The sequence below is a fragment of the Delphinapterus leucas genome, chromosome 7 (assembly GCF_059928025.1).
Source record: "Delphinapterus leucas isolate spDelLeu-1000000601 "Yukka" chromosome 7, BTC_Dleu_Yukka2, whole genome shotgun sequence".
Lineage (NCBI taxonomy): Eukaryota > Metazoa > Chordata > Mammalia > Artiodactyla > Monodontidae > Delphinapterus > Delphinapterus leucas.
In genome coordinates, this window is record NC_143135.1 from 2,318,501 (window position 1) to 2,340,470 (window position 21,970).

Here is a 21,970-nt window from a genome sequence, read left to right on the forward strand (position 1 = left end):
CGCCTGTGTGTAAACGCGCTCATGGGTACGTGTGTACACACACACGCACACTTCACCACTCAGTATCAACTCCTCCACTCTCGCCCCTCGTCCTCACGCTTCTCGCTTGTCCACATCACTGTGAGGTAGAGAAGGGTCTGGAATCTGTTAACAAGCTTCCTGGGGTGAGACAACAGACACTTTACAGGAGACAAAGCGACCCTAAGCTCGGCTGAGGTTCCGCGTGGCAGGCCTTTCCGTGAGGGCCGCTACACGAGGGCGCACGGGGGCTCCAGCTGCAGCCAGGCCTCCCGGGGACCCTGACTCCTCTGAGTTATGGTCACAGAAGGCGCCTTTCCACCCACAATCAACAACTGCTAGACATGCGGTTGAAAGTTCACAAATAAATAATGTCTTCTTCTAAAGTGGGAATGTGCCTCTGCTTACCTGAACTAATTCACTTAGCATATCTACATTTCTGAAGATGGTAAACCAGAACTCTGGAATTCCTTTTGGGTTTGGCTCTTCTGCTGCTGCTGCTTCTTTTTCCGCTATGACTGCTTTATTCTTTATGTCTCCCTAGAAAAATAAGATGCAAAACTGGATACTTATCATGAAGCAACAACTTTACAAATAATTGAATGGCTTAATACAGACCATATTTTCAGAATCCCATGTAAACTTCTATCAAAAACCCTTGCTCTTTGAAACTGCATCTCCAAGACCACTGTGCCCATCACAGTTTCCAACGTCTCTGAGGAACAAAGCATTTAAGGCATTCCAGCCAGATGTAACTCCCGACCAAGGGGAAAAGAGCTGAAGAGCTGATACAATGCCCACCCGACTTGGGGGGCACTTGGGGGGTGGTTATCCTGGGATAACCACCAGAGGGATACTCCAGGATCTCCAGCAACAAGAAACTGCCCCGCAAGCTGCACGTCCAATGATACGGAGACGTCGGGACAGAGGCACCATGCGAAGATCAGGGGGGTGACGAGAAAGGCGATGTAGCCACGAGGAGGGTAGTCTTTTCTAACATCACAGGCCTGACATGGGATTCTTAGGAGGACATGATGACAAGGGGCTTTTTAAGTTAACAGGGGCAGATTTTCCTCGCACAATGAAGAACTGAGTCACAACTATATCGATCCACAGGTATGGCTTCAACTACGCCAGATTCTACATGTTTTTAAAAGATCAGAAAGATGTATAGCTACCAAAACTAACATACACTTAAAAAAACAAAAACAAAAAAACCCCGGAAGTTTATACTATAGGATAGAAAAGCCACTCCCAAATGTAAAATCAGGTCAACAAAGTTCACCTTGTCGTTTTGGGACTTTCCGTGGCACTGGAATGATACCCGTCACCAAAAAAAAGGCTGCAAGCAGGTGATGGACAGGGCACATCACCAAAAGGACCATTTACCAATGTAAAGTGGCGAGATGCACTGGGGCTACTTCACTGTCACTGCTGGTCCCCGAGTGGGATGGCACGGATGTTTCCAGTATGCTCTCCCCACCACAGCCCACCTTCTAGTATCTGCCCTTCTACAGACACAGCTGTGCTCTCCCTTGTGGGTTTTTGCTTTCTCTCGACTAAGACTTTTTCTGATGTTTCAATCTCCACTCCCCTGATCCCTTACCTCACCGCACCACTGTGCAGAGGTGCCACAGACGGCTGAGAAAGGGGGCTGTGTCTGGCTCACCACATTAACTAACAGAACCAAGCTGTCCAGTTTCACTGTCATAAAGAAATCTAAACACCCAACCTAAGGCTGAAGCCGCACCTACTGTTAGGAGCTCTTTTCTTTGTAAAAGAAAACCATCAAATTTCTTTTTTTTCCCCACCAGCCGCGCTGCACGGGTTATCAGTTCCCCAGAGCAGGGATTTAACCCAGGCCACAGCAGTGAAAGTGCAAAATCCTAACCACTAGATCACCACCCCAAACCATCTTATTTCTAATAGCATTGAAACAGAACACAAGTGGCACTCATTAAAAAAAACTTACGGCCAATTTGTCCTCCTCTTCATTCTCACTGTGCCATTCGGATTCTGCGTCTGTCGGCTCAGCATCACCAGTGATGAATTCCCTTCTCTAAGTAAAAACGAGATCTTCTTACCATTACATTCAGTTACTCAGGAACTTGAGAGTAAAGACAGTGAAACTGTAAATAATGTGTATAAAAAGACTGAAAACTGGATGCTTTTATAGCTTAAGATTCTAAGTTTTGGGGCTTAAAGAATAACATTCGGGGAGACATTCAAGATGGCAGAGGAGTAAGACACAGAGATCACCTTCCTCCCCACAAAGACATCAAAAATACATCTACATATGGAACAGCTCCTACTGAACGCTGGCAGAAGACCTCAGACTTCCCAAAAGGCAAGAAGCTCCCCACGTACCTGGGTAGGGCAAAAGAAAAAAGGAAGAACAAAGACAAAAGAATAGGGATGGGACCTGCACCTCGGGGAGGGAGCTGTGAAGGAGGAAAGGTTTCCACACCCTAGGAAGCCCCTTCGTGGGCGGAGACTGCAGGTGGCAGAGGGGGGAAGCTTCAGAGCCATGGAGGAGAGCGCAGCCACAGGGGTGCGGAGGGCAAAGCGGAGAGATTCCCGCACAGAGGATCAGGGCTGACCGGCACTCACCAGCCCAAGTGGCTTGCCTGCTCACCGCCGGACGGGTGGGGGCTTCGGTCAGAGCGCAGGGAGAGGACTGGGGTTGGCTGCATGAACACAGCCTGCAGGGGGCTAATGCACCACAGCTAGCCGGGAGGGAGTCCGAGAAAAAGTCTGGACCTGCCTAAGAGGCAAGAGACCATTGTTTCGGGGTGCGCGAGGAGAGGGGATTCAGAGCACTGCCTAAGCGAGCTCCAGAGACGGCTGCGAGCCGCAGCTATCTGCGGGGACCCCAGAGACGGGCATGGGACGCAAAGGCTGCTGCTGCCACCCAGAAGCCTGTATGCAAGCACAGGTCACTATCCACACCGTCCCTCCCGGGAGCCTGGGCAGCCCGCCACTGTCAGGGTCCTGTGATCCAGGGACAACTTCCCCGGGAGAACACACAGTGTGCCTCAGGCTGTTGTAATGTCACCTCACATTCCGTATCCCTCCCTGTATCCCTCCCTCTACCCAGCCTGAGTGAGCCAGAGCCCCCTAATGAGTGGCTCCTTTAGCCCTGTCCTGTATGAGCGACATGCCCTCAGGCGACCTATATGCAGAAGCGGGGCCTAAACAAAGCTGAACCCCGGGAGCTGTGCGAACAAAGAAGAGAAAGGGAAATCTCTCCCAGCAGCCTCAGGAGCAGCAGATTAAAGCTCCACAATCAACTTGATGCACCCTGCATCTGTGGAATACCTGAACAGACAACAAATCATCCCAAAATTGAGGGGATGGACTTTGGGAGCAACTGTAGACTTGGGGTTTGCTTTCTGCATCTAATTTGTTTCTGGTTTTATGTTTATCTTAGTTTAGTATTTAGAGTTTATTATCATTGGTAGATTTGTTTATTCATTTGGTTGCTGTCTTCCTTCTTTTTTAATATATGTAGATATATATATATATATATTTTTTCCTTTTTCTCCTCTTGTGAGTGTGTATGTGCTTCTTTGTGTGATTTTGTCTGTATAGCTTTGCTATTACCATTTGTCCTAGGGTTCTGTCTGTCCTTTTTTTTTTAAAGTACAGATTTTAACGCTTACTATCATTGATGGATTTGTTTTTTGGTTTGGTTGCTCTCTTCTTTCTTGTTTTCTTCTTCTTTTTAAATTAAACATTTTTTAATTTTTAATAATTTAATTTTAATAAATCTCTCTCTCGCTCTGTGTCTCTTTCTTTTTCTTTCTTTTTTTCTCCCTTTTCTTCTGAGCCGTGTGGCTGTCAGGGTCTTGGTGCTCCAGCTGAGTGTCAGACCTGTGCCTCTGAGGTAGGAGAGTTCAGGACACTGGCCCACCAGAGACCTCACGGGCTCACGTAATATCAAACGGCAAAAGCTCTCCCAGAGATCTCCATCTCAACGCTAAGGCCCACCTCCACTCAACGACCAGGAAGCTCCAGTGCTGGACACCCTATGCCAAACAACTAGCCAGACAGGAACGCAACCACACCCATCAGCAGAGAGGCTGCCCCAAATCATAAAAAAGTCACCGACACCCCAAAACACACCACCAGATGCGGTCCTGCCCACCAGAAAGACAAGATCCAGCCTCATCCACCAGAACACAGTCACCAGTCCCCTCCACCAGAAAGTCTACACAGCTCACTGAAGCAACCCTACCCACTGGGGACAGACACCAAAAACAACAGGAACTACGAACCTGCAGCCTGAGAAAAGGAGACCCCAAACACAGTAAGCTAAGCAAAATGAGAAGACAGAGGAATACACAGCAGATGAAGAAGGTAAAAACCCACCAGACCAAACAAATGAAGAGGAAATAGGCAGTCTACCTGAAAAAGAATTCAGAGTAATGATAGTAAAAATGATCCAAAATCTTGGAACTAGAATGGGGAAAATACAAAAAACGTTTAACAAGGAACTAGAAGAACTAAAGAGCAAACAAACACTGATGAACAACACAATAAATGAAATTAAAAATTCTCTAGAAGGAATCAATAGCAGAATAACTGAGGCAGAAGAACGGATAAGTGACCTGGAAGATAAAATAGAGGAAATAGCTACTGCAGAGCAGAACAAAGAAAAAAGAATGAAAAGAATTGAGGACAGTCTCAGAGACCTCTGGGACAACATTAAACGCATCAACATTCGAATTATAGGGGTCGCAGAAGAAGAGAAAAAGAAAGAGACTGAGAAAATATTTGGAGAGATTATAGTTGAAAACTTCCCTAATATGGGGAAGGAAATAGTCAATCAAGTCCAGGAAGTGCAGAGTCCCATACAGGATAAACCCAAGGAGAAACACGCCAAGACACATATTAATCAAACTATCAGAAATTAAATACAAAGAAAAAAATATTAAAAGCAGCAAGGGAAGAACAACAAATAACATACAAGGGAATCCCCATAAGGTTAACAGCTGATCTTTCAGCAGAAACTCTGCAAGCCAGAAGGGAGTGGCAGGACATATTTAAAGTGATGAAAGAGAAAAACCTACAACCAAGATTACTCTTCCCGGCAAGGATCTCATTCAGATTTGACAGAGAAATTAAAACCTTTACAGACAAGCAAAAGCGAAGAGAATTCAGCACCACCAAACCAGCTTTACAACAAATGCTAAAGGAACTTCTCTAGGCAGGAAACACAAGAGAAGGAAAAGACCTACAATAACAAACCCAAAACAATTAAGAAAATGGTAATAGGAACATACATATCGATACCTACCCTTAAATGTAAATGGATTAAATGCTCCAACCAAAAGACACAGACTGGTTGAATGGATATGAAAACAAGACCTGTATACATGCTGTCTACAAGAGACCCACTTCAGACCTAGGGACACATTCAGACTGGAAGTGAGGGGATGGAAAAAGATATTCCATGCAAATGGAAATCAAAAGAAAGCTGGAGTAGCAATTCTCATATCAGACAAAATAGACTTTAAAATAAAGACTATTACAAGAGACAAAGAAGAACACTACATAATGATCAAGGGATCAATCCAAGAAGATATAACAACTGTAAATACTTATGCACCCAACACAGGAGCACCTCAATACATAAGGCAAATGCTAACAGCCATAAAGGGGAAATCGACAGTAACACAATCATAGCAGGGGACTTTAACACCTCACTTTCACCAATTGACAGAAGATCATCCAAAATGAAAATAAATAAGGAAATACAAGCTTTAAATGATACATTAAACAAGATGGACTTGATATTTATAGGACATTCCATCCAAAAACAACAGAACACACTTTCATCTCAAGTGCTCATGGAACATTCTCCAGGATAGATCATATCTTGGGTCACAAATCAAGCCTTGGTAAATTTAAGAAAACTGAAATTATATCAAGTATATTTTCCAACCACAACGCTATGAGACTAGATATCAATTACAGGGAAAAATATGTAAAGAAACCCCAAATACATGGAGGCTAAACAATACGCTACTAAATAACCAAAAGATCACTGAAGAAATCGAAGAGGGAATAAAACAATACGTAGCAACAAATGACAATGAAAACACGACGACCCAAAACCTATGGGATGCAGCAAAAGCAGTTCTAAGAGGGAAGTTTATAGCAATACAATCCTACCTCAAGAAACAAGAAACAGGGCTTCCCTGGTGGCGCAGTGGTTGAGAGTCCGCCTGCCGATGATGCAGGGGACACAGGTTTGTGCCCCAGCTCAGGAAGATCCCACATGCCGCGGAGCGGCTGGGCCAGTGAGCCATGGCCGCTGAGCCTGCGCGTCCGGAGCCTGTGCTCCGCAACGGGAGAGGCCACAACAGCGAGAGGCCCGCGTACCACAAAAAAAAAGAAAAAGAAAAAGAAACAAGAAACATCTCAAATAAACAGCCGAACCTTACACCTAAAGCAGTTAGACAAAGAACAAAAAAACCCCCAAAATTAGCAGAAGGAAAGAAATCATAAAGATCAGATCAGAAATAAATGAAAAAGAAATGAAGGAAACCATAGCAAAGATCAATAAAACTAAAAGCTGGTTCTCTGAGAAGATAAACTTGTAAAACCATTAGCCAGACTCATCAAGAAAAAAAGGGAGAAGACTGAAATCAACAGAATTAGAAATGAAAAAGGAGAACAACAACTGACACTGCAGAATTACAAAGGATCATGAGACATTACTATAAGCAACCATATGCCAATAAAACGGACAACCGGGAAGAAATGGAAACGTTCTTAGAAAAGCACAACCTTCCGAGACTGTACCAGGATGAAATAGAAAATATAAACAGACCAATCACAAGCACTGAAATTGAAACTGTGATTTAAAATCTTCCAACAAACAAAAGCCCAGGACCAGATGGCTTCACATGCAAATTCTATCAAACATTTAGAGAAAAGCTAACACCTATCCTTCTCAAAATCTTCCAAAATATAGCAGAGGGATGAATACTCCCAAACTCATTCTATGAGGCCACCATCACCCTGATACCAAAACCAGACAAACATGTCACAGAGAAAAAAAACTACAGGCCAATATCACTGATGAACATAGATGCAAAAATCCTCAACAAAATACTAGCAAACAATCCAACAGAACATTAAAAGGATCATACACCACGATCAAGTGGGGTTTACCCCAGGGATGCAAGGATTCTTCAATATATGCAAATCAATCAATGTGATAGACCATATTAACAAATTGAAGGAGAAAAACCATATGATCATCTCAATAGATGCAGAAAAAGCTTTCAACAAAATTCAACACCCACTTTTGATAAAAACTCTCCAAAAGCAGGCATAGAGGGAACTTAACTCAACATAATAAAGGCCATATATGACAAACCCACAGCCAACATCATTCTCAATGGTGAAAAACTGAAACCATTTCCTCGAAGATGAGGAAAAAGACAAGGTTGTCCACTCTCACCATTATTCAACATAGCTTTGGAAGTTTTAGCTACATCAGAGTAGAAAAAGAAATAAAAGGAATCCTAACTGGAAAAGAAGAAGTAAAGCTGTCACTGTTTGCAGATGACGTGATACGATACGTAGAGAATCCAAAAGATGCTACCAGAGAACTACTAGAGCTAATCAATGAATTTGGTAAAGTAGCAGGATACAAAATTAACACACAGAAATCTCTTGCATTCCTATGCACTAGTGATGAAAAATCTGAAAGAGAAATTAAGGAAACACTCCCATTTACCACTGCAACAAAAAGAAGAAAATACCTAGGAATAAACCTATCAAATGAGACAAAAGACCTGTATGCAGAAAACTGTAAGACGATGAAAGAAATTAAAGATGATACAAACAGATGGCGAGATATACTGTGTTCTTGGATTGGAAGAATCAACATTATTAAAATGACTATACTACCCAAAGTAATCTACAGATTCAATGCAATCCCTATCAAACTACCAATGGCATTTTTCACAGAACTAGAACAAAAAATTTCACAATTTGTATGGAAACACAAAAGACCCCAAAGAGCCAAAGCAACCTTGAGAAAGAGAAACGGAGGTGGAGGAATCAGGCTCCCTGGCTTCAGACTATACTACAAAGCTACAGTAATCAAGACAGTATGGTACTGGCACAGAATCAGAAATACAGATCAACGGAACAGGATAGAAAGCCCAAAGGTAAACCCACGCACCTACGGTCACCTTGTTTTTGATAAAGGAGGCAAGAATATACAATGGAGAAAAGACAGCCTCTTCAGTAAGTGGTGCTGGGAAAACTGGACAGCTACATGCAAAAGAATGAAATTAGAACACTCCCTAACACCATACACAAAAATAAACTCAAAATGGATTAAAGACCTAAATGTAAGGACAGACACTATCAAACTCTTATGGGAAAACATAGGCAGAACACTCTACGACATCAATCATAGCAAGATCCTTTTTGACCCACCTCCTAGAGAAATGAAAATAAAAACAAAAATAAAGAAATGGGACCTAATGAAACTTAAAAGCTTTTGCACAGCAAAGGAAAACATAAACAAGATGAAAAGACAACCCTCAGAATGGGAGAAAGTATTTGCAAATGAAGCAACTGACAAAGGATTAATCTCCAAAATTTACAAGCAGTTCATGCAGCTCAATATCAAAAAAAAACAGGCTTCCCTGGTGCGCAGTGGTTGAGAGTCCACCTGCCGATGCAGGGGACATGGGTTCGTGCCCCAGTCCGGGAAGATCCCACATGTCGTGGAGCGGCTGGGCCCGTGAGCCATGGCCGCTGAGCTTGTGCTCCGCAACGGGAGAGGTCACAACAGTGAGAGGCCCGCGTACCGCATAAAAAAACAAAAAAAAACCAACCCAATCCAAAAATGGGCAGAAGACCTAAATAGACATTTCTCCAAAGAAGATATACAGATTGCCAACAAACACATGAAAGGATGCTCAACATCACTAATTATTAGAGAAATGCAAATCAAAACTACAATGAGGTATCACCTCACACCAGTCAAAATGGCCATCACCAAAAAATCTACAAACAATAAATGTGGAGAAAAGGGAACCCTCTTGCACTGTTGGTGGGAATGTAAATTGATACAGTCACTATGGAAAACAGCAAGGAGCTTCCTTAAAAAACTAAAAATAGAATTACCATACGACCCAGCAATCCCACTACCGGGCATATACCCTGAGAAAACCATAATTCAAAGAGTCAGTACCACAATGTTCACTGCAGCTCTATTTACAATAGCCAGGACATGGAAGCAATATAAGTGTCCATCGACAGATGAATGGATAAAGAAGATGTGGCACATTTATACAATGGAATATCACTCAGCCATAAAAAGAAACGAAATTGAGTTATTTGTAGTGAGGTGGATGGACCTAGAGTCTGTCATACAGAGTGAAGTAAGTCAGAAAAACAAATACCGTACACTAACACATATATATGGAATCTAAAAAAAAAATGGGTTCTGAGGAACCTAGGGGCAGGACAGAAATAAAGACGCAGACATAGAGAATGGAGTTGAGGACACTGCGAGGGAGAAGGGTAAGCTGGGACGACGTGAGAGAGTGGCATGGACATATATACACTACGAAATGTAAAACATAGCTAGTGGGAAGCAGCCACATAGCACATGGAGATCAGCTCGGTGCTTTGTGTCCACCTAGAGGGGTGGGATAGGGAGGGTGGGAGGGAGGGAGACGCAAGAGGGAAGAGATATGGGAACATATGTATATGTAAAACTGATTCACTTTGTTATACAGCAGAAACTAACACATCATTGTAAAGCAATTATACTCCAATAAAGATGTCAAAAAAAAAAAAAAAGAGTAACATTCAATGATTCACTGGGTACATCTGGATGTTTTGCCTGAAGAACTTTCTGAAATATACTGATTAAGTTTACTAACAGAGTTCCCTACCTTGTCAAAGAGAGGCTGGTATAATGCTGCATACTTTCTTTCCAAGTCATGAACTTCTTCATAGAACTTGGCTTCTATATGAGCACATTTCACCTGAAGTTGTTTCAGTGCGTTGATTCTTCTTTTTACTGCTTTAGGTAAACTAAAAGAGAGGGAATAAAAAATAAAACATCCATATGCCTGCAAAATAAGGCGGCATGCTTATTTTTTACTAAAATAAATTAACATTAACATAGAATTAACACCCGTACCATGAAAAAGAGCTCCTAAAAATCATTAAGGACAAACACCACCTCCCCGCCCCCCCCACCAAAAGCAGGGTGGTGGCAGAGGAGGAAGCTGAAAGATAATTCACAAAAAATACAAATAATGAAACACGGAAGAAAGGTCCAATCTCATGAAATATCCAAAAGAATGTAAATTTAAAAGAACTGCTATCTCTTCCTTACCAAATTGGCAATTAAAAAATAATTCCCAGGGGGACTTTCCTGGCGGTCCAGTGCTTAGGACTCTGCACTGTCACTGCCGAGGGCCTGGTTCAACCCCTGGTCGGGGAAGTAAGATCCCGCAAGCCTCGAGGTGCAGCCAAAAAATTTTTTTTAAATAAAGGAGAGAAGAAAATTTTAGAAATTCCCAGGTTTGATGAGGCTGAGGGCAGAGGCCCTCTAATTGACTCATCTTTCTTAAGGGTAAACAAGAACCTTGAAAATATTCTTTGCATCTACTTCTAAGAATTTATCCTAAGGAAATAACCAAATGTTTATGTGCTAGAGTGACCACTGATGTATTATTTGTAAAAGTGAAAGACTGGGAACAATGACAAGATGAGCAGGATTAAAACAGGGCCTGTCCACAACCGTGTCCTCAAGGAATACTCAGCACCACAGGATGAGCTCCTGCTGACACAGCAAGAGAAAAACCAGAGACGACAGAGACAAGGCGTGCATTCTAGTCTAGTCAGACACGGCAAGGGAAAAACCAGAGACGACAGAGACAAGGCGTGCATTCTAGTCTAGAGTCAGACAACTACCAGCTCCTTAGCCCTTTGATACTTTTTACCTTCTAAGAAACATTTTAGTTTGTATGCCTTACTTTTATAAATCAGAAGGGAAAAAACATTTTAAACCCATTAAAATCATTTGTTTAACCTGAAGTCCTGAGTCACAATCTGGAACAAAGAGCAGACTACTGCGGACTTCCCTGGTGGTGCAGTGGTTAGTTAAGACTCTGCTCTCCCAATGCAGGGGGCCCAGGTTCCATCGCTGGTCAGGAACTAGATCCCACATGCCGCAACTAAGGAGCCCGCCTGCCGCAACTAAGACCCGGTGCAACCAAATAAATTAATTTTTTTAAAAAAAGAGCAGACTCCTGGGCCCCACAAAGACCCACACTATCCCCCTTGGTGGGCCTGGGTCCTGCCCTCTGAGTCCTCCTCCACGTGGGCTGACTCCTCAAGGGCAAGGCTGGCATTAGTCTAATGGTATACAGTACCAGGCAGCTCCCAAGCACAGCACTGTTTAGAAAATACCATCAAGGGGGACTGGTTCCAGAACCCTGTGAATATCAAAACGCATGGATGCTCAAGTCCCTTATATAAAATGGTACAGTGTTTGCACACTAGGCACCTCCTCCCGTACACTATACCTCAGCACTAGATTGCTTACCACACCTAATACAATGTAAATGTTATGTAAATAGTTGCTGGCGTGAGGCAAATTCAAGTTTTGCTTTCTGGAACTTTCTGGAACAGTTTTCCCCCAATATTTTTGATCCGCAGTTGGTTGAATCTGCAAATCTACAACCCAGGGAACCCGTGGATACAGAGGGTCAAGTGTAGTGGAAAAGCCCTGAATCACAAAGGACCCTGTCCTGGTATAATCATACCCACGGCAACCTCAGTTTGGACAAAGGTCCTTCACTACAGACTGCCAACTACAGAAACCGTTCTAGAACTACTGCTAGTTAGAGAACAAGGAAAAAGCAGAGTAAGAATTTAGTAACACTGAATACATTAACATCTGTACTTCTTTTCTACATTAATTACACAACCTAACGTTATTTCCTAACTTTCTAATCTTCCTAATGGAGTAAAAATACAAGGACCTCTAAGCCAACTGAACCCAGATATCCTCTCCAGCCAGCCTCCAGACAGTAAGAGTAACTACACACCATTCTTCTCCCCACAACAGGCACGTCACGTACAGCATGGAACGTGGAACTAATTCTATCGCACAAAACCTTGTTCCCCTCCCCCATTTCCTCTCAGTGAATGCCACCCACCCCATTCACCCAGTTTCTGAAGCCAGAAACTAGAAAGCACCACTTACACTCAGCTCTCCTACCTGCACCCAGCATCACCACACCCCACCTTCCCCACAAGGTCACCCCCCCGAAGAACCCTCTCTACGGGCAGAGCAGACCCCAAGCGTGCCCCCTCTGTGCCCCCTTGTCCCCAGCCCCGCGTGGGCCAGCTAGTGTGTGCGCAGGGTGACTCTCTGAGACGCAGCCGTGCACTGACCGGAGGAGGGAAGCCCGGAGCAGCTGAGGCCCCGAGACGAGCAGTCCAAGGGCCTGGAGGGTGGGCATCCTTACGGTGTTCACTGTGCAGTACAACAAAGACACAGACCTCGTCCAAATAAGCCACGTTTCGCTGTTGCAGGCTCACGTAGGTGAGCCAGGCAGGACTGGGTCTCTTAGCGAACCAGGAGCCACCATGAAGAGAAAGCACTGCCCCATCTGCCTGTACCTCCGCCCCCTGCTGACGCCCCATCTGCCTGTACCTCCGCCCCCTGCTGACGCCCCAGTCCACCTGCTCACGGGACCTGTGAAGGCCTCTCACCCTGCAGGCTGGCACCGTACACTCGCCCATAACTTGACACACCGCACTACCCTGGCCCTCACAGGCCTGTGGCCTCTACCAGGCTCTGACCCCAGCAGTCACCTTCGGGACCCCAGAGCCTGGCTCTCAGCAGGCAAGGTCTACTGAATGAAAAACATACGTATTCCTAGTCTAAGGAACCAGGAGAGGTTTCTTCTTTGCCTCTTAAAGTTGTGTCGTCTCGCTCACAGCACACTTACGTCTCGATGTAGCTCGAAGGAGTGTGGGAGACACTGTCAAGTCGTTCCTGCAAAGCTGCCAAAACTTGAGGATTCTGCATCACCTGGTCTGCGAGCTTTTCTATCAAGAGTTAAAAAGAAACAACATCTGTTTCAAAAACATTTACTTGTAAAGGCATTCGATCCTCCGTGTTAATCACCGAGGGGATGGTTACAAACACACCGGGGGTACCTGGAGAGTTCTGCTCCTCACCTTAGCGGCACAAGCCCCAGTCCCCGCCGAGGACACTGTCACTTGCTAAGTTCAGGCAGTCTACCTCCCTTCTGGAAGCCGAGGACGGGGACAAGGTGCCCGTGGCTCAGGAAATCAGCGCGCACTTGTGCCCCAGCTCAGGAAAGCGCGACTCCCACCAGCTCCCTGGGGGCACCAGACCTTCCAGGCGCTCTCTGCCTCCACCTTCACCCACCTTGCCCTCCTGCTCAAACCCGCCTCCTCCCAGGAGCCCCCGCCCCTCTGCCCTGCGACCTCGACAGCTCACACACACTGTACCGACTCCCGAAGAACAAACACGATGCTGAGAGGGAGGTCAGCTGTGCCGCAGACTGGCTCACACCTGGCTCGCGGCACAGGCTCTGTGTTGAAAAGATTCCCTCTCAGCGACACTGTATGGAAACCCAAACTTAGGGCCCTCGCCCGACTCAAAACGCAGCGCAGACCTAGAGTTCTCCCCCACCTTTTACCTACAATCCCAATCATTAACATGAAGCACCGTGTATGTGTATAAAACATATGTAACTGTGTATATACAAAACTGTATGTAAATACTAAACATATACACAAACACACATCGCTAGTTCTGGCCACTGAAAGGTCTAGAAATAATGGCAGATGGGATTTATATTTTGGTTTTTAAATTTCTGTCCCAACTAAAAGATACAAGCCTCCTTGCATAAATGTAGATTCCAGGTCTGGGGAAAGGAAAGTTCAAGGGAAAATGGACCATCGCCTATGCCACAAAGCTACAGAGAACTCAAAATGGACGGGGACGCAGCAAAAGGACACAGAAGCCAGCTTACAGGGACCCCATTGGCAAATGGGACAGTCTGCACACAAAAAAGAATAACGATGGACAGTGAGGGAAGATGGCGGAGCAGAAGGACGTGCGCTCACTCCCTCCTGCGAGGACACCAGAATCACAACTAACTACTGAACAGTGATCGACAAGAAGACGCTGGAGCTCACCAAAAACACCCATATCCACAGACAAAGGAGAAGCCACTACGAGATGGTAGGAGGGGTGCAATCACAGTAAAATCAAATCCCATAATCGCTGGGTGGGTGACTCACAAACTGGAGAACACTTATACCACAGAAGTCCACCCACTGGAGTGAAGGTTCTGAGCCCCGTCAGGCTTCCCAACCTGGGGGTCCGACAACAGAAGGAGGAATTCCTAGAGAATCAGACTTTGAAGGGTAGCAGGATTTGATTACAGGACTCTGACAGGACTGGGGGAAACAGAGGCTCCACTCTTGGAGGCCACACACAAAGTAGTGTGCGCATCGAGACCCAGGGGAAGGAGCAGTGACCCCAGGGGAGACTGAATCAGACCTACCTGCTAGTGTTGGAGGGTCTCCTGCAGAGGTGGGGGATGGCTGTGGCTCACCAGGGGGACAAGGACACTGGCAGTAGAAGTTCTGGGAAGTACTCCTTGGGGTGAGCCCTCCCAGAGTCCACCATTAGCCGCACCAAAGAGCCTGGGTAGGCTCCAGTGCTGGGTCTCCTGAGGCCAAACAACCAACAGGAGGGAACCCAGCCCAACCCATCAGCAAACAAGCGGATTAAAGTTTTACTGAGCTCTGCCCACCAGAGCAACACCCAGCTATACCCACCACCAGTCCCTCCCATCAGGAAACTGGCACAAGCCTCTTAGATAGCCTCATCCACCAGAGGGCAGACAGCAGAAGCAAGAAGAACTACAATCCTGCAGCCTGTGGAACAAAAACCACATTCACAGAAAGACAGACAAGATGAAAAGGCAGAGGGCTATGTACCAGATGAAGGAACAAGATAAAACCCCAGAAAAACAACTAAATGAAGTGGAGATAGGCAACCTTCCAGAAAAAGAATTCAGAATAATGATAGTGAAGATGATCCAGGACCTCGGAAAAAGAATGGAGGCAAAGATCGAGGAGATGCAAGAAATGTTTAACAAAGATCTAGAACAATTAAAGAACAAACAAACAGAGATGAACAACACCATAACTGAAACGAAAACTACACTAGAAGGAATCAACAGCAGAATAACTGAGGCAGAAGAACGGATAAGTGACCTGGAAGACAGAATGGTGGAATTCACTGCTGCGGAACAGAATAAAGAAAAAAGAATGAAAAGAAATGAAGACTGCCTAGGAGACCTCTGGGACAACACTAAAAGCAACAACATTCGCATTATAGGCGTCCCAGAAGGAGAAGAGAGAGAGAAAGGACCCGAGAAAATATTTGAAGAGATTATAGTCGAAAACTTCCCGAACATGGGAAAGGAAATAGCCACCGAAGTCCAGGAAGCACAGAGGGTCCCATACAGGATAAACCCAAGGAGAAATATGCCGAGACACATGGTAATCAAATTGGTAAAAATTAAAGACAAAAAAAATTGATTGAAAGCAGCAAGGGAAAAACGACAAATAACATACAAGGAAACTCCCATAAGGTTAACAGCTGATTTCTCAGCAGAAACTCTACAAGCCAGAAGGGAGTGGCATGATATATTTAAAGTGATGAAAGGGAAGAACCTACAGCCAAGATTACTCTACCCCACAAGGATCTCATTCAGATTTGATAGAGAAATCAAAGGTTTTACAGACAAGCAAAAGCTAAGAGAATTCAGTACCACGAAACCAGCTCTACAACAATTGCTAAAGGAACTTCTCAAAGTGGGAAACACAAGAGAAGAAAAGGACCTACAAAAACAAACCCAAGACAATTAAGAAAATGGTAATAAGAACATACATATCGATAATTACCTTAAACGTGAATGGATTAAATGCTCCAACCAAAAGACAGAGGCTCGCTGAATAGATACAAAAACAAGACCCATATATATGCTGTCTACAAGAGACCCACTTCAGACCTAGGGACACATACAGACTGAAAGCGAGGGAATGGAAAAAGATATTCCATGCAAACAGAAATCAAAAGAAAGCTGGAGTAGCAATACTCATATCAGATAAAATAGACTTTAAAATAAAGAATGTTACAAGAGACAAGGAAGGACACTACATAATGATCAAGGGATCAATCCAAGAAGATATAACAATTATAAATATATATGCACCTAACATAGGAGCACCTCAATACATAAGGCAACTGCTAACAGCTATAAAAGAGGAAGTCGACAGTAACAAAATAGTGGGGGAATTTAACACCTCACTTACACCACTGGACAGATCATCCAAACAGAAAATTAGTAAGTAAACACAAGCTTTAAGCGACACAATAGACCAGATAGATTTTTTTTTTTTTTTTTGCGGTACACGGGCCTCTCACTGTTGTGGCCTCTCCCATTGCGGAGCACAGGCTCCAGACGCACAGGCTCAGCGGCCATGGCTCACAGGCCCAGCTGCTCTGCGGCATGTGGGATCTTCCCGGACCGGGGCACAAACCCGTGTCCCCTGCATCGGCAGGCAGACTCTCAACCACTGTGCCACCAGGGAAGCCCAACCAGATAGATTTAATTGATATTTATAGGACATTCCATCCAAAAACAGCAGATTACACTTTCTTCTCAAGTGCTCATGGAACATTCTCCAGGACAGATCACATCTTAGGTCACAAATCAAGCCTCAGTAAATTTAAGAAAACTGAAATCATATCAAGCATCTTTTCTGACCACAATGCTACGAGATTAGAAATCAATTCCAGGGGAAAAAACGTAAAAAAACACAAACACATGGAGGCTAAACAATACGTTACTAAATAACCAAGAGATCACTGAAGAAATCAAAGAGGAAATTAAAAAATACCAAGAGACAAATGGCAATGAAAACATGACAATCCAAAACCTATGGGATGCAGCAAAAGCAGTTCTAAGAGGGAAGTTTATAGCTATACAAGCCTACCTCAAGAAACAAGAAACATCTCAAATAAACAATCTAACCTCACACCTAAAGGAACTAGAGAAAGAAGAACAAACAAAACCCAAAGTTAGCAGAAGGAAAGAAATCATAAAGATCAGATCAGAAATAAATGAAATAGAAATAAAGAAAACAATAGCAAAGATCAATAAAACTAAAAGCTGGTTCTTTGAGAAGATAAAAAAAATTGGTAAACCATTAGCCAGACTCATCAAGAAAAACAGGGAGAGTACTCAAATCAATAAAATTAGAAATGAAAAAGGAGAAGTTACAACAGACACCACAGAAATACAAAGCATCCTAAGAGACTACTACAAGCAACCCTATGCCAATAAAATGGACAACCTGGAAGAAATGGGCAAATCCTTAGAGAGGTATAACCTTCCAAGACTGAACCAGGAAGAAATAGAAAATATGAACAGACCAATCACAAGTAATGAAATTGAAACTGTGATTAAAAATCTTCCAACAAATGAAAGTTCAGGACCAGATGGCTTCACGGGTGAATTCTATCAAACATTTAGAGAAGAGCTAACACCCATCCTTCTCAAACTCTTCCAAAAAACTGCAGAGGAAGGAACACTCCCAATCTCAATCTATGAGGCCATCACCGTCACCCTGATACCAGAAACAGACAAAGATACTACAAAAAAAGAAAATTACAGACCAATATCACTGATGAATATAGATGGAAAAACCCTCAACAAAATACTAGCAAACAGAATCCAACAGCACATTAAAAGGATCATACACCATGATCAAGTGGGATTTATCCCAGGGATGCAAGGATTCTTCAATATACGTAAATCAATCAATGTGATAAACCATATTAACAAATTGAAGGAGAAAAACCATATGATCATCTCAATAGATGCAGAAAAAGCTTCTGACAAAATTCAACACCATTTATGATAAAAACTCTCCAGAAAGTGGGCATAGAGGGAACTTACCTCAACATAATAAAGGCCATATATGACAAACCCACAGCAAACATCATTCTCAATGGTGAAAAACTGAAAGCATTTCCTCTAAGATCAGGAACAAGACAAGGATGTCCACTCTCACCACTATTATTCAACACAGCTTTGGAAGTCCTAGCCACAGCAATCAGAGAAGAAAAAGAAATAAAAGGAATACAAATTGGAAAAGAAGAAGTAAAACTGTCACTGTTTGCAGGTGACATGATACTATACATAGAGAATCCTACAGATGCCACCAGAAAACTATTAGAGCTAATCAATGAATCTGGTAAAGTTGCAGGATACAAAATTAACGCACAGAAATCTCTTGCATTCCTATACACTAGTGATGAAAAATCTGAAAGAGAAATTAAGGAAACACTCCCATTTACCACTGCAACAAAAAGAATAAAATACCTAGGAATAAACCTACCCAGGGGGACAAAAGACCTGTATGCACAAAACTATAAGACACTGATGAAAGAAATTAAAGGTGATACCAACAGATGGAGAGATATACCATGTTCTTGGATTGGAAGAATCAATACTGTGAAAATGACTATACTACCCAAAGCAATCTACAGATTCAGTGTAATCCCTATCAAATTACCAATGGCATTTTTTACAGAACTAGAACAAAAAAATCTTAAAATTTGTATGGAGACACAAAAGACCCCAAAGAGCCAAAGCAGTTTTCAGGGAAAAAAATGGAGCTGGAGGAATCAAACTCCCTGATTTCAGACTATACTACAAAGCTACAGTAATCAAGACAATATGGTACTGGCACAAAAACAGAAACATAGATCAATGGAACAAGATAGAAAGCCCAGAGGTAAACCCATGCACCTATGGTCAACTAATCTATGACAAAGGAGGCAAGAATATACAATGGAGAAAAGACAGTCTCTTCAATAAGTGGTGCTGGGAAAACTGGACAGCTACATGTAAAAGAATGAAATTAGAATACTCCCTAACACCATACACACAAATAAACTCAAAATGGGTTAGAGACCTAAATGTAAGACCAGACACTATAAAACTCTTAGAGGAAAACATAGGAAGAACACTCTGACATAAATCACAGCAAGATCTTTTTTGATCCACCTCCTAGAGTAATGGAAATAAAAACAAAAATTAACAAATGGGACCTAATGAAACTTAAAAGCTTTTGCTCAGCAAAGGAAACCATACACAAGATGAAAAGACAACCCTCAGAATGGGAGAAAATATTCGCAAACGAATCAATGGACAAAGGATTAATCTCCAAAATATATAAACAGGTCGTGCAGCTCAATATTAAAAAAACAAACAACCCAGTCCAAAAATGGGCAGAAGACCTAAATAGACATTTCTCCAAAGAAGACATACAGATGGCCAAGAAGCACATGAAAAGCTGCTCAACATCACTAATTATCAGAGAAATGCAAATCAAAACTACAATGAGGTATCACCTCACACCAGTTAGAATGGGCATCATCAGAAAATCTACAAACAAATGCTGGAGAGGGTGTGGAGAAAAGGGAACCCTCCTGCACTGTTGGTGGGAATGTAAATCGATACAGCCACTATGGAGAACAGTATGGGGGTTCCTTAAAAAAGTAAAAATAGAATTACCATATGACCCAGCAATCCCAGTACTGGGCATATACCCAGAGAAAACCACAATTCAAAAAGACACATGCACCCCATTGTTCACTGCAGCACTATTTACAATAGCCAGGACATGGAAGCAACCTAAGTGTCCATCAACAGATGAATGGATAGAGAAGATGTGGTACATATATACAATGGAGTATTACTCAGCCATAAAAAGGAACGAAATTGGGTCATTTGTAGAGATGTGGATGGATCTAGAGACTGTCATACAGAGTGAAGTCAGAAAGAGAAAAACAAATATCGTATATTAACAAATATATGTGGAACGTAGAAAAATGGTACAGATGAACCGGTTTGCAGGGCAGAAATTGAGACACAGATGTAGAGAACAAACGTATGGACACCAAGGGGGGAGAGCGGCGGGGAGTGGGGCTGGTGGTGTGATGAATTGGGCCGATTGGGATTGACGTGTATACACTGATGTTTATAAAATGGATGACTAATAAGAACCTGCTGTATAAAATAATTAATTTATTTATTAAAAAAAGAATAATGATGGCAAATGATTAAACACTGAATAAAAAGCTAATCCATGAGTCTATAGTAACATTAAAATGGGGTAGCGGGGGAGTAGGGAAGTATTTCTTTAATATATGTAATATGTTAGTCAGATTGACAGGATTAGAAAAACACCCTTTGGTGACCACCAACGTCATCACGGATTCAGCAAGGATCATCAGTGGTGCCCGAATCCCTACATAAGAGTCTTATGGAGAACAGGATTCCCGCAGGGTGCCCAACAGCTTCTTTACTCCAAGGACCCTAAGGGCAGAGACCAGCAGACACTGTCTTCACCACGTCAGCACTCTCGGGAGCCCCGTCACAGGCCTAACTGCATTCCCACTCCATCAGGTCGCCTATGTGCTCGTCTTGCCAAGACATTTACCCTGAATCTAGTGAGGAGAAAACCACGAGACCCATCCAGAGCATTCTACAAGACAGCTGGAGCACACAGCCTGCTGATGTGTCCCTGCGAGGAAGGGTAAAAAAGGTGGGGGGATATAACTCTAGAATAAAGGGGACAGAACTAAACGTGATACATGATCCTTGGCCAGCTCTGGATTTGAGTGTGGGGTATGGAGGTAAAAGAAATGTTGAGAAAACCAGGAGAATATGAACATGACTGTACATTAGCTAATAGTATTGGACCGCCATTAAATTTCTTGGTTGTGGTAGTGGCACTGTGGTTATGAGACTTTATCCTAGTTTTTAGGAAATTTATACTAAATTGTTTTAGGAAGAAAAAGCCAGAATATCCACAACTTGCTTTCAAACAGTTCAAAGGGAAAAACAAGCATAGATAAATACTTGAAAATGGAGGAAAGGGCCTTCCCTGGAGGCGCAACGGTTGAGAATCCGCCTGCCAATGCAGGGGACACGGGTTCGAGCCCTGGTCCGGGAAGATCCTATATGCCATGGAACAACTAAGCCCGCGCACCACAACTACTGAGCCTGCGCTCTAGAGCCCATGCTCCGCAACAAGAGAAGCCACCGCAATGAGAAGCCTGCGCACTGCAACGAAGAGCAGCCCCCGCTCTCCGCAACTAGAGAAAGCCCGTGTGCAGCAACGAAGACCCGATGCAGCCAAAAATAAATAAATAAATGTATTTTAAAAAAAAAAGAAAAGAAAATGGAGGAAAAGTAATATATCTATGAATTTATGATCATATCAAAATAATATGATATCTGGGACGTGCTTCAGAATAATCACGGGAAGAGAAGTAAAGGCACAGGTGAAAAAAGCCTAAGCGCCTGGCAATCAGCGCTAAGAGCGAGAGACGGCAGGTAGAGGTGCACTGTGCTATTCACTTGATTTCCGGGGTTTGCGTAGGAGCCTCCCTGCTCTGCACGCAAACTCTCCAACGGTTCACTTTCCCATGTGCGGTGAACTGACCTGTATTACTTGCATTTTTAGCAGCTTCCAAGGAATCTGGAGGAACCCCATCTGAAAAACTAAAACAATATATTTAAAAAGTATTACTCTAAAAAAAGTTTCACAGATAAATAGCACAATGGCGTTTTAAGAGGTGTCTCCACAGTAACTTCAGATTTGAGCAGAAGACAACTACAGACACACACATGTGTTACCTATGAAATACTTTCCTCACCATTATTAAAAAAAGCCACCTTGCCAAGCTGTTAGGACACAGTGCCCACAGTGGCTCTGTGGGACAGCCACACAAAGTCTCTAAAAACATAAAGGTTTTTAG

At 43.3% G+C, this 21,970-nt stretch overlaps 1 protein-coding gene across 14 annotated transcripts in view; it reads right to left on the reverse strand.

Annotated features, from left to right (window-relative positions):
- The window catches only part of NAP1L4 (nucleosome assembly protein 1 like 4), a 73,780-nt gene that overhangs the window by 31,528 nt on the left and 20,282 nt on the right, over positions 1-21,970 (reverse strand). For 13 of the 14 annotated variants that reach the window (XM_089914327.1, XM_022591084.3, XM_022591088.2 and 10 more), the window contains 5 exons: positions 21,655-21,713; positions 13,032-13,131; positions 9,954-10,095; positions 1,991-2,077; positions 427-558 (listed from right to left, as the gene is read on the reverse strand). In XM_089914327.1, coding sequence (XP_089770453.1) covers positions 427-558; positions 1,991-2,077; positions 9,954-10,095; positions 13,032-13,131; positions 21,655-21,713 — 520 coding nt within the window. The remainder of the gene's footprint in view (positions 1-426; positions 559-1,990; positions 2,078-9,953; positions 10,096-13,031; positions 13,132-21,654; positions 21,714-21,970) is intronic. The other variant, XM_089914334.1, reaches the window with a different exon arrangement.